Source organism: Vollenhovia emeryi, unplaced genomic scaffold (assembly GCF_000949405.1).
Source record: "Vollenhovia emeryi isolate VEMERY1.0 unplaced genomic scaffold, V.emery_V1.0 DF939144.1, whole genome shotgun sequence".
NCBI lineage: Eukaryota > Metazoa > Arthropoda > Insecta > Hymenoptera > Formicidae > Vollenhovia > Vollenhovia emeryi.
Genome location: NW_011967222.1, coordinates 84,596 through 98,527, shown reverse-complemented (window position 1 = coordinate 98,527; position 13,932 = coordinate 84,596). Strand labels below are relative to the sequence as shown.

The following is a 13,932-nucleotide window of genomic DNA, read 5'->3' as shown; positions in this document are numbered from 1 at the left end:
CGCTTCTCGGCTCTCTGAGCTAAGATGGAATAGGTCACATCTCGGCTCTCTGAGCTAAGGCCGGAGTGGTCGCTTCTTGGCTCTCTGAGTTAAGATGGAATTTATTAAATGTTATTAAATGTTAAAAATTATTTTTGAACGTATCCCACACAGCATACTTTATTTGGTATATACTGAGGAATTCTAAATTGTCCCAGACTTTTAACTATATTTTTCCTGAAAGATTTGTATATTTAGTGCAATAATTTAGATTTCACATAATTACTCTGTAATAATCATATACATATTTGTATTTTTACAGTTTACCATATATAGTTAACGATGTGCAACTCTGCTGTTGCGAATCGTATCAGTGAGTGATAAATTACTTTTTATTTTTAATTGACGTTGCGCATACAATAACTTCTTTGCATGTATACAAATTCTTAAAAATATACAATGTTCAATGACAAACTGCGCGCGCGAAGCGCGCGTTTTGTCATTTCTAGTAATATATATATTTTATGATACATTGAAGTGTAATAGCATTGGATCCGGAAAATTTGTTCTGTGGGTGCGACTATGCGTTTTGAAAACTGCGAGAGATATATCAGAGAATCGCGTTCGACGACTGGTATCAATAATAAAATAACAAAGTTAACTATTATAATCTGCAGGCGCGCCAGAGGGGGGAAACGTACTTATTCGACGGGGGAAAACGATCATCTCTATTTCGCGATGATTTCCCAGCTTCCCCTCTCTCTCTCTCTCCATCCTTATCCTAGAAGGATGCGTTTTGTTCGGGAACATTTATTACACGCGCGCACAATGAAAGCGCGAGATCGCGGCTACGCGCGCGGGGATTTATTTTTGAATAATGCAGCGACGTTTATCATCCGCTATCGGCGAGAAGGAGATCCGCCCATTGTATGCAACGCGCGGTAATTTCGTTCGGTGGTACTACTTCCCTTTTCTCTTTCGGTGCGAGATCGCTCCGGGCAGTCGTCGCTCCGCGCCTTATCGGGATCCGTCGATCACCGGAACCGTCCTCATGAGATTATTTTAAAATATTAACGATTAATCGTTTCTTAATATGTGGATTTTAACGTAATGCGTGGGCGCCAACGGGGCTGCTGGCTGAATAGAAGAAATAATTGTATACGAGGTTCGAGGACAAAAATAAGGAAATAAATTCGCGTACGATTTATTTATGTGCTCTGTATTACTTCGCGCGGAAACGACAGCGCGCGCGCGTTGCGTACATAAAACGAACACGGGATTGTTACGTAGACGTCCGATACTCGTTTGCATACGTCCACACGTGGGCGCGGGCTGCCGTTGTTTACGCGTAGACGCTCGTAGCGTCGGCCATGCGGGGAGCGCCGGGTGTTTTCCACCGGAAATCTGCTGGGCAGACTTTGTGAAACGGGGCCCTGCGAGAAAATCCTCGATAAGGTGGGTGGGCAGGATTTACGCGCGGTTGCATCTCCAGCGGGGCCGCTGGGAAGGAGATCCTAATCGGAATGCCCCGGTGTCGTGTCGCGTCACGATCCCGCATTCGCAAGTGCGTACGAATTAATTCAGTTTTATATTACCTCGTGTAATTAACGCTACGAAAATTAATGTCTCGGCGCTGTCACGAGAAAAGTCGTGGAAGCCTCTTTTCCCCCTTGCGCCGCCGCAGTCGCGTGATCGTGTCGTCTTTTTTGGCCTCGCAAGCGTAACGGTTCTTGCCCATTGGCGTGCGGTCGGCGGATGCGTGTCAGAACGGTTTACCGAAGTTTTAGTAAGTGTAAGTTTATTATACTTACTAGATACCGAGCGCGCAGCGAGAGCTGCTCACACTCGGTCACCGTGTCTTCATCTTCTTTTACGCAATTTCCGCTTCTGCTACGCACTTTTATTTTATTCAATAATGCCATACATCTTTCTTGTCTCTCTCTCATACGATTATTCTTACGTGTTTTCACCTCCCGCTTTTCATACGTGTATTTTGCTCGTTCGTTCCTTCCATTTTCTCCATCCTTGCGTTCTCATGTATTCACAGTACCGGCCAAAATTATATCACCTTTGGAAAATTATATCACCCGCTGGAGCGCCAATTCTGCACAATTACCGAGTTCTTTTTTTCCAACTTTTTATTTTTGCTAGTTTAGTATTTTCAAAAAATTTTCTTTTTTTCCCTCTTTTTTCTGACTGGCTGCATTCACTCTTTAAATAAGAAACGGATGACACTCTCTTTCGCATTGTTGAAAGGCTACTGCTAATAAGCAAAATAACTTCCAAAGGAGCACTTTGCGCATTATTTTTACTACTGGGTCTTCCACGCGGTTAGCTTACCTTGCGCTTACCTCAGGGCTGCGTACGTTCTCAGAACTGTTGTACTAACAAATTCTATAATTGAGCTGACGGAACGCACGTTTCCTTTGCGTTTCCGCCGCCGCGCCGCGCTCGCACTTATCCGGATAAACTTGTATTTATCCGTTTACACACCGGTTTACCGGCGAAAAGTCTCTATCCGGTCTGGTCTCCCGCGGCTGCAGATGCAACAAGTGGTCGGCCGTGGCTCTTCCGCTTTTCTTTCCGCGGGTTCGCCGATATTCTGACACGTCGGCACTTTCTCCGGCGGCGATTGGAAATGGGAGCCCATGCCGCTACCCTCCTCTGCCGTCGTTGGTCGTTTCGTCGACAAAAGTCGCTCGATTGCAAGAGAAGAGCGCGCGAGGGTGAAACGGTCGCGTCGCGGCTAGAAAATATATTTCGCGAGGAGCCGCGTCGGCGGTTACGAGCGCAGGAATCCCATTCCGCCAGCGGTCTGCGGCTATTTCGAGAAATATCGTTAAGGAAACGCGGCTAATTACCGCGCTCGCTGGCGCATAACGTGTAATCTGTACGAGGGGAAAACGGTGTCTTTAAAAGGCAAATGACGTTTGGCGATATAACAGTTTTAAGCTACAAAACTCGTATCTAATTTTTCCGTTATCGCGCGGAACGCAAAATTCAATATTCCTCTCTCGCAATTACCATCCGCCGCGCCGCGTCGTACCTGCGCGTATCCCGCGCATAAATAATTCAGCCGGAGGTATCGGATACCGCGGACGTTTACTCGTGTTCTCGATTATCGCGCCAATTGTGGTCGCCGCCTTTCCCCTCCCCTCCCCCCCTCCCCTTCCCCCTGATAAAAATACAGCAGAGATTTGATCAGCGCCTCGTACGAGTCGAGGCGTTCCTCAATCCTCCGATAACGCAAAAGTCCCCCGGGGCCTGTTACTCGCCGGGGGTTATCGTGGCCGTGCGCGGGGGGGGGGGACGTCTTTGCGCGTATACATTGTGAAATTTGCGCGGCCGTCGATACTTTTATCCGCGAAACCGCTGTTATTCGCGCACTGGAATCGCGCGCGGTTATCTCCGGCGATATTGCGCGCCCGCGCGATACGGCAGTATCGATTTCCCGTTGTAAACGTGGAGTTCGCGTCGCGTCCCGGCACGCTCCCGTGCGCGTCATTACGGGGCGACAAAAATACGAACGGCTGCGCGCCAATACCGGCAATTTCACCGTCAATTTCATCGCTTCCCTAATGACACGCCGCGCCGCGCCGCGCCAGGCCGGGTCGACGTCCAACGCCCATGCCGAAGACCGAATCACGCGTGCGTCGTCATCGTGACACTCCCCGCGGCCGCTTTCATTAAAGTCTCTCTAATTAACGGCTCGTTCGAAGAAAGCCGCTTTCTTGTCCCCGCCAGTCCGTAATATGCGCGACGTGCGAGCGACGCAAACAAAGTTGCCGAGGAAAGAGATGCACGCGCCGCAACACCGGGAAATAACAAATTGCGTATCTTGTGCGCCGCAATGCGTCCCCCCTCTTTTCTCTCTCGATCGAGTTAGGTATAAAATATTTCTGAAAAAAAAGGTAAAAAAAGACGCCGAGTATAAGCGTCATCAGATCAAGAATTATGTAATTTAAATATTTGAATATATTTTGTTAAAAAAAGAAATACATTTTTATTGCCTCTACAAAAGTAACGATATCATCAGCGCCAACTAGAATGAATATTTATACAAACTAGATACTTAATTATTTTTTATATTAAAATGTTATATCCAAACAATCGAGCGGAAAGATTTTACCGAAAGAAATAAAGGAAGCAATAATATTAATGAGACAAATTTTTAACACCTGTTCAATAAAAATATTACATAATGCAAACAACTATTTTATTAGAAGATGACCTTTTCTAGTTTAATTGTTGGATACATATCGGTCCTGACTCACGACATTATTGTTTATTAAAAAAACTTGGCGCTGCTAAGCCAAAGGTTAATTGCGCTTTTCGTCCTTCCTTACTGGTATTAAACTCTCTCTCTCCCTTTGTGCACGCGCGCGCCCGTGAGTTATGAAATAGTCGAGTTAGGTATAAAATATAAAAATATGACATTGTTACGAACGTCGACGCTGTGTTTTCCGCAACAATGTTGCCTCGTGGAACTTGAAATTCTTGCAACTCAATATTTCAGCGACATACGCGGGGGGGTTGAAAAGTTTGGAGTCTGACATGGAAGCAATTTCTTTTTTTTTCGGTCAAACTCACTTTTATTTTTCGACATAGCCTCCTTTTAAGTCGATACACTTAATCCAGCGATGCTCCAACCGCTTTAACCCGTTCAAATACTAGTTGGCGTCTTGCTCTGCAAAATAGGCATCTACGGATGTTATGACTACCTTGTAATCAGAGACTGGTCGTAAGAGTTGGTCAAATTCCTGCGAGTGAGAGAGAAACATAGGCTGTCTCGATTCTACGAACGTAGAAGAGTGAGATTTTAATAGGTTGTTCGGAAAGTTTCGTTTTAAATTTCCTATATATGTATGTATTATATAATATATTTTTTATGTATTTCCTATGTATCGTTGAGAGGCACGTTGGAGATCGCGAAGATACACGTTGAACTTGGACAACGTGGACGAAGAAGACCGACATCGGTAATATCGGGAATCACAAGACTATTAGGTGGCGTTGCTATACATGCTATTAGGCTGCGTTTGGAATACGTGAGAAATAATATTAATTTGAAAAATCTAAACAATATTAGAAAACGTTACAAATACATTTTGCAAACTTTATAATATATTTCTGCAAGGTTACTGAAACATTGTCGGCGAAATATTACAATTAGACAACCGTCTGTGCAATGTTACATTGGAATTTGCAATGTTTCTGAAATGTTTCCGAAAGCTTGGGCGTTGTGTGGGAAGTGGCGACGACAAGTAATTCCATCTTCATGTTGAGGCTCAAAACTTTTCAACCCATCCTCGTAAACGCATCTCTTCGCGGTCCGCGTTAACGCACGGCACCTGCCGCGACCTCGTGAGATTCTCCGCTTTTTTTTTCGTACTCTCTTGCCTCGGTCTCGCTCGCTTTCTGGGGTATAGTCCTCGGTATCATCTATTTTCGGAGATCGACCTACGTCACGCGGAATATTTTCGCAACTGGACCGCCGTGTCGGACGTTTATTTTCAAAGATTGCAGTGAGGAATGTGTAAACGGAGACTGTGTAAACCTACGCGTTACCGGCTACCTACCCTGTATCGCCCTCGCTGCCACGGTGGAAAGTTCCTTATGCATTCGCGATAGACCTGTGATAGACCTGACATATCTAATCTAAAAGTCTTTCTACAACGTTTTCAACGGGTGACTGACATTGCCTAAACATTCTCGAACATTACTTTCGTAAATTTAAGTTAAAAAGTCTTTGCTTAAAAAAATAACTTGAACAAAGTAAGATATAAAAAGTACACAAGGTGATTGAAGCGCTAATAAGGCACGACCACACGGTTATATATTTTTATAAATAGCTGTAGTTATCGAGTTATCATAAGCTAAACATCGATAAAGTTATAAATTTTCCCTTGAGCATCTCAAAAAGTATTATAGGCAAATCAAAAAATGTTTCAGACATAAGTTGCTCATATTAATTAGTAGAATAAGATAGTATAATAAGCAATAGGGGGTTCCATTTAAAAAATTGAAGGTGACCTTCACGTGGCCTTCAAGCAACTATTCAAGGTCAAATTAATGACACCGTCCTATGTCACCCTCGAAACCACACAACTTTTGTCCGAAACATTTTTGTTCGCTGGGCTCAGTTTCTGAGATATTTTACTGTCCAAGTTAAAATGGGACACCCTGTATATGTACATATTATATTAATGCTTCAAGCGTTAGGACATGTTTAATCACTGGGACATTTACCTTATGGCTCTATCTTTTTCCACGTCCCCCCCCCCCCCTATACACACACCAAGTTACATAATGAGGCATTATTAAGATTCGTAATTGTTTCATTTCCGAGCGCTACTTACCGACTAGCTCGCCTCACAGTGAAAAATGCAGTTAATGACGCGTTAATGATGCCAGTGCAGCAGCACATTGCGCTATCTTGGCGTGAGAGTATCTCGATACTACGTTTCCGCGTCGAGCGTATTGATATGTTGTAATCAGTCCCTTTACCCGACACAACAACAATGCTAACGTAGGCTGGAACGGACGTAGTATATGAAGTTACACGAAAATGGCCGGTCGGAGTAATTGACCTCTTTAACGCGCGCATAAATTGCACCTGAAAAAAGATACAACTCGCGTAATAGACGTAATTCGCGGCAGCAAGACAATGCGCGTTCGTTGCACAAGCCCGTTGTAGACGGGCAACTTTTGTTATCTACGAGAAGAAGGAGAGGAAAGAAGCTCCGCGAAATTACTCGATACAAATTCGCGGGGCGGGAGAGATAGCGCCGAAGAAATTACAATAAATTATCGCTCGATATTAGCGGTGATACGCAGCTTTCTCTCCGCTGGTGAGAAAAAGAAATTGATCGAGCCGCAACTTTGTGCACGATGCACGAAAATTTTGAGTCACGCGTGCTCGGCATTTAACGAAATTACCGTGCGTCATTATCCCTTGACACAGACCTCTCTCGCTCCGCCGGACGCCCGTCGGACGAGGAGAAATTTGTACCGTCGAGTTTGTCTGGCGGCGAAATAGCTTTGTTGCAGCTCTCGATAGGCAAAAAAATGAGCGGAGACCGACGAGCAAAAAGTGCCCGATGATTAACAGCGTAGAATGCTTATACGGTACGTTTAATCGACTTTAATGACGTTGGCGGGGAAAAAATTAATTTTCCAATTCGACTTTTCTCAACTCCTTGTCCCCCGCTCGTTTCTCTCTCTCTCTCTCTCTCTCGCCCGCTTTTACCTTTCGTTTTATTTCCATCGGCGACCGGCGAGTGTTGCAAATCGGCATTAATTATCACCCAAAGGCATGCGCAGGTCGCGCCGCGATCGCGCGTAATGTTATTCTTACGTGGCCCGGTGTGACGCTTTCTCGCGAGACTCATAACTCTCGCATTCAGCCGTTAACGATTCCGAGGGACGCGGCTGACTAATGGGGTAACATCCAATTTCGGATACCCGTTCGAATATTCCGACGACGGATAGGCGAGATAACGAGGCAACTTCTGTTTGACGCGTTTAATTGTGGCGATATCTTACGGCCGCGTGTGGGTTCGACGGTGGTAAATGCGCGGAGGGAAAGTTTAGGCCGTCCGCTCGTTAATTTATGCTATTCCCCCCTCCCCCCCCCCCTCCCTGCCCCCGCTCCTCCCCGATAAACGATCGTCTCGCAATCGTCGGTGAGAGATTACGGCGCTGTTTAGACTCGCGTCGCGGCGCCTCGACACCTTAACGGCTACCCTTTTTCACTGACGTTAACCGCGAACGACAGTTTCCCCCCTGCAGTTTCTCGGAACGCGCCGCCGCATACAGCGTTTATAATGTGACTCATAGCTCGCGTTATTCTTTCACCGCCATTATTGCAGAGGCTTATCCGCGCGCGATCTATGAAAGTTACCTGCGTTAACTGCGAGAGATAACGGCCACGTGGGAGAAGGTGGGCGGCGTTTGAATACCTCACTCTTCTTTTTATGACACTTCGATATCTTTTAATTGCCGAGAAAGTCGTATCGGCCCGTGTTAGCCGCCGTTAGTCGCCATCTATTTTCGCCGCTCCGCAAGTCGCACTTGTTGCGATTTAGGGCCTTTAAATCACCCCGTTCCTCGTCAACGCGGAGGGCGTTTTATCGCGAGTGACGCAACAAGAGTCACGAATCTCCTCGCCCGACCCCTATATATCGGCCGTATATCGCGCTACGCGACTGTATTTATGCGATTTGGTTCTACTATTTCGCTAAAAGCATTCTCGACCCAGCGCGGCGCGGCGGCGCGCTCGCGTGACTTTCCTTCTATTTCAGAATCACGTGAATCGCAAGTGTTTCACGCCTACGCGCCGTCTGCGGTACCACCCTCCGCCGCAATTCCGGCGAAGGAATTTTATTTTCGAACAGTTGTTATTCCACGACCGCGCTTTATGCGCGCGCGTGTTATCGAATGGGCATCTTGTCGTTATACAACGTTGAGTTTGGCGGTCGATAAAATTTTATGTAATTTTATGTAATTAATATGTTGAAGATAAACCGAGAAAGAAACGAGACGTTCGTTTAACGCGACGATTCTCACGTTGTTGCAGAGGAGCGACGGCATAAGGAAATTACGGACACGTACGCCACGAAGTTTTCGGATTATACTTTTTTGGATTTGCAATTGGAGCTCGATGAAACCGTCTTCCGTAGCCGTTCGACTTTCTGCGTGGAGATAAAACCGAAGCAGGGATATTTACCAGAGGCGGAGCAGAGGTTTCCTGGATGCCCGTATTGTCTCAATCAGTACGCCAAGGTATCTAACGAGCAGCATTAACTTTTAATGTAATTTTACTTTTACAGAAACAGTAAATCCTCGATTTAACGGGCTAAGGGAGAGGGTACCCCTTTACTCTTTCAGCCATGGGTACTTTGAGTTACCGCCTTTATGATCTCGTTTTTTTTCTCGCTATAACTTCTACTCTGAAATTTTTTTATTGAATTTTTTCATTTTACGGGTTCCTAAGGGTTGAAATTTGATACTGGAGTCGTTATTATAAACAAATTGAAACTCGAGAGAATGCATTTTATTAATATTTAATTCATTTGTGAAGAAAAATTTGATTGTAAACATATGCCAAAATTATTTTCTTATTTTCTATGTTTTTGGAATCGTTGATTTCAAATTTGAAGTTAAATTGGAAAAATTCGAGATGGCGGATCTAATTCATTTTTCATGAAAATCGATATACCTACAAGAAAGTTTTTGATCGCAAAAGTCAAGTACGAAGTCAGGTTTTTAAAATTAAAAATGGCGGAATATGGTAATTAAAAATTAAAAAGTTAAACATTTTCTATGAAAATCGGTACATATACCGTGGGATTCGCCATTTTGAATTCTTAAAATTTCACTTAAGATTCGAATTTAGCGGCCCAAAAGACCCCGGTTGACTTCCGGTGAAAAATGATGAATTTTTTTAACTTATTTCAGTCCACCATACTGGATCCGCCATCTTGGATTTAGGACTTTCAAAAATCTGATTTCATTGAATTCAGCGACCTCAAAAACATAGAAAACCACTGTACGTGTAATAATTGCGTCCTGAATTGCGTGACTGAATGGATTAAATCGAATGTATCCTGGAGGAGCCACTTTTTTTACTATTTTTTACTGTTGTTAATATAAAAAAGCTTTAAAATAGTATGTAGTATCGTGCAATTTAAAATTACCAAATTATAATAAAGCATATATGTAACGTTTACTCACCTTTTTATAGTTGAAGACTATTTTGATAATTTCTCAATTAACTTCCTTTTAATTTTTAATTTTTTAAAAATTTATTAATTATACACCATAATGTACTGTGTCCAATATTCGTTAATTCCGAAATTCATATTACATCGAGATCCGTTAAATCGAAGATTTGCTGTAGTAACATATAACATAAATATCAGAACGTACAAATTAAAACAGAATAATTTTTTAGCTGCGGAGAAAGAGTATTGCCGCTCGTAGTAATTACTGTCCGTTCGATCTGTTCTCCGGGGTGGAGACGCGCATGAAAGCTGCCATAGAAGAGCTGTTGAAATCACCGCAGAACAATTTGAAAATTTTCAAGGATGGCATCGTCGTCTACGATCAGACATCTTCGTCAGATGATCTTGAGAACGTGCTAGACGAGTGGTTTCGGAATGAGGCGACGGAGAGCGGCGAGCGAGCTCGCAACATCGACGAATTCTGCAAGTTGGTTTGTGCCGCTCTTATGCGACCTGTCGCCCAAGAGCCGCTGAAACTATCAGCCCTCTCACGTAATTTTCTTCCTCCCCCGAATCAAGTTTCAACGACATTTTGTGCCGCACCACGCGCGGTCGTGAGAGCCGAATGGTGTCTTCGCCACGCGGGAAAGGTATTTGCTTTGAACATAATTCTTTATTGAAAATAATGATCGTCGCCGTCTAATTTTAATTTTTTTCATCTTGCAGAAGTGCAATTTTGATGGCAGCGAATTACCAAAGAACTCGGTGCTGGAACGAATGTGGAATATGCAGCGATTGTCTTACGTGAATATTAATTATATTTACAGCGTCTATTCCAAGTTTGCATCGGTATTAAATGACAATATGATATGCTCTGGCTGGACAAAATTAAATCAAACTTGTAATATTTTTCACGCTTCACTTGATAAATCTACGGTATATATTTTATACTTACAACATGCACATATAAAAGAAGGAATATTTATTGAATGTGAATTATAGAATACTTATCTCTCTCTCTCTCTCTGTTTCAGAATGCAGTTCAGAAAATGGAGACCACGAGGGAAATAGACTTTCAAATGCTTTTTAAGAGCACAATTGCACAAGAATGCAATGATGATTTTAATGGAAATTGTAATACCAGCTCAGAGTGTATCTTATCTACTAATACCGACACAACGTTTGTAAATAGCGATCTTGTATTGCAAACAGAAATTAGTGCCAACCTAGATTCGCACCAACCATTTTATAAAACCGAAAGTCTGTGTAACCAAAGAGCTAGCAACGATGACGCCGAGCGAAAGGCAGATATGCAGATTACTGTCGAACATTTGTCAGCATTACAAAATTACCTTTTATTTGTCACAGCCAGAGATTGTTCGATATTAATGACCTTCCGCGAATTGCATCCGTAAGTGTATTGTTCGAAACAATGGCCCCTATTTTCACTGAATGTTTAAAGCGCCGAGAATAGTATAAATTTTATAACAAAGGCAAAATTGATGACAAAATTGATTTAATGCAATAGTCCTATAAGAGGAAATGCGCTTTCTAATTATTCTCTATAGTCATTGTCCAATCGTATAATGGTTACCCAATGTATTGTAGCAAATATTTCATTTATCTAATTATGATTATGTGATCGTGGATTTAATGTAATTAAAATTAATTCAGAAAATATCTTGGAAAACATACAATTCATAAATATATATAACGTGAATTGTAGCGTCAAATGTGCAACGTATGAATGATTATCACTTTTGCCATGTTAAACTCATCTCGGATAATTGCATGTGTTAGTATAACTAGTATAAGTTATAACAATTATAAATTTTCTTTTTTTCTTACAGAGAAAATGCATCAAGAATGCCTGTGGAAAATACGATAAAACTTTCAGAGCAACATTATTTTTTAAGCAGTGTCAGAGTCTCGGATTTGGACTCGAAAAGCGTTCATTCCATTGAAAAACATCGACGACGAGACGAGGATATTTTTGTTTCTACAATTTCTTTGCTTGAAGAAGCTATTCTTCTTACGAATAGATAATTAAATAGATAATAGATAATAAATAATAAAAAAGCATTTGAGAAAGAAAAGTGATGCTAGCAATGATACAGTATTTTTAATATACGATAAAAACTTTATTTAGAATAAATGTGTGGACTTAATTGACGATGCGCTTACCGATTAGCACATCATTTCTTATATCCATATGCATATGTATGTGTGGTATTCGTGAGACTGCGAGAAAGATGTTGATGCTGTCATTCGTCAATCAGTATGTTAAATTGACGATTTCACTTCCGCATGTATAATGTACAAAATGATGTGCATACAAGTAATTCAATGAACAAACATATCTTTCAGAATTCCATTTAGCCTTTATGGTTTTAAGATTTACAGATAAGTAAAGATAGAGCAAATGGAATCATGACTAAACTGCTTCAAAAATTCAACGGCAATTTAATGACACCAACGATTTCTAACACTTGGGGTCATTTCGTTGTACCTCACCTTCGAAAACGTCCGCGAAGTTCCAGGATCAGAGATATTGTAGTGAAGCGACCTGCTAGGAGACGGCGAGGTTTGAATCGGAGTGTGGAGACATCAAACTCAATATTTTTATTTTTACGTTTCCAATGAACATATTCTTGAGTCATTAGTACTTTAAATAATAATCTCCTGACCGGCCGCTTTACTACAGTGTCTCTGATCAGGTTAAATTTTTAAAGCAATTTAGTCATAGTTCTTTAATGTCACAAAATGTTTAGATAGAAATTTGTTTGTAAGTAATGTTCAAATTATATTTAATAGTGTCATATTTCGATTGCACTAATTTTTCAACGAAATAAGAGATTTACATTGACAGAATGCAAAAATGTTATACGTAGCATTGTGAATATAATTTTCGATTTAAAATATAGCAACTATTTCGCTGCGTAAGCATCTCGCGTTCAAAGACTGACTTATATAAAAATAAAATTAGCTCGTTATTTAACTGTATACTGGTAAATTGAAGCTTGTCTTGATGTTGGTGATTAGATTAAATAAGAATTGGAAAAACAAATTTTCTACCAAGTGCACAGCATGTAGCACAAATTTGTAATTTATTTATATCTTATGATAAAAGACTGTAAATAATTTGTTATTTGTCATAAAAATAAATTTATTTTCAAATGCCAAAAGAAGATATTTATGTAAAATATAAATTATTTACAAGAGCTATTTAAAATAAAAGAGAATACGGTGTATTTTTTGTTAAACAAAATTGAGATTAGTACTTTTAATCTCTTAATAGTAATAAAATTGTTCATTTCTACGCAAAGTGCTTCTTTAGAAGTTAGTTTGCTTATTAGTAGTGGCTTTTCAACAATGCGAAAGAGAATATCGCCTGTTTCATATTTAAAGAGTAAGTGCAGCTAGTCAGAAAAAGAGAAATAAAAAGGAAATTTTTTGAAAATACTAAACTAACAAAAATAAAGAGAGTTGGACAAAAAGAATTCGGCAATTGTGCAGAATTGGTGCTCCAGCAGAAATCGCAATTATTTTTAAATGCAATTAACAAAACAAGCTACAAAATATGTGTACGCGCGGTTTTAATAGGCGGCTTCGAATTTTCGTACGAAAACTGTATTATTTATTCAATACTACTCATATAGTCGGAATGAAACGTTGACAAGAAAATAAGCAAAGTTCATAGACAGGTTACAATGACTCGGAAAAGTAGTTTTGTGGAAATTAGATCCACGCGTTGTGCGGTTCCACATAGGTTTGCGACTTTCTGCGAGAGATTTCTGACAATCTATCTATTTCCATATGATCCATCTTAAGCTGGCGCCGCACTATGCGCGATTTGTGATTTATATATTTGTGAATAGTGTGGAGGAAAAATTCGTCGATTCGCCGTGCGCGATTTGTTAGCCGAGCGGTTTTTTGACAAAAATAGTTACCCAGTTATTAAATATAAAAAAATCGCCGTCTTAACTTGGTCTATCGTCCAGTGTAAGGGCGCGGCTAGATGTGGCCTGCCCGCGACCGACGTTGCTAGACACGCGGGGAGTTGTTTATTACATGTAGCTGTTGCCGTTTTTAATGAACAACGCTTGCGCGCCTAGCAACGTCCCAGGCAGCACACAAGTCTAAAAGATGTCTTAAAGATACCTTTATGACGTCTTTTAGACATGTGCGCTGTCCGGGGCCTCAACACGGGCCGGCCGTATCTCGCCGC

At 41.5% G+C, this 13,932-nt stretch overlaps 1 protein-coding gene across 4 annotated transcripts in view; it reads left to right on the top strand.

The window, feature by feature from the left end:
• LOC105566452 (inositol-pentakisphosphate 2-kinase) overlaps nt 1–12,867 on the top strand; it is a 111,754-nt gene extending 98,887 nt beyond the window's left edge. For 3 of the 4 annotated variants that reach the window (XM_012020466.1, XM_012020464.1, XM_012020465.1), the window contains 5 exons: nt 8,558–8,763; nt 9,935–10,354; nt 10,431–10,640; nt 10,739–11,115; nt 11,555–12,867. In XM_012020466.1, coding sequence (XP_011875856.1) covers nt 8,558–8,763; nt 9,935–10,354; nt 10,431–10,640; nt 10,739–11,115; nt 11,555–11,750 — 1,409 coding nt within the window. In that variant the 3' untranslated portion in view covers nt 11,751–12,867. Of the gene's footprint in view, nt 1–6,969; nt 7,108–8,557; nt 8,764–9,934; nt 10,355–10,430; nt 10,641–10,738; nt 11,116–11,554 lie in introns of those variants that run through there. The other variant, XM_012020467.1, reaches the window with a different exon arrangement.
• The last annotated feature ends 1,065 nt before the right edge of the window (nt 12,868–13,932 follow it).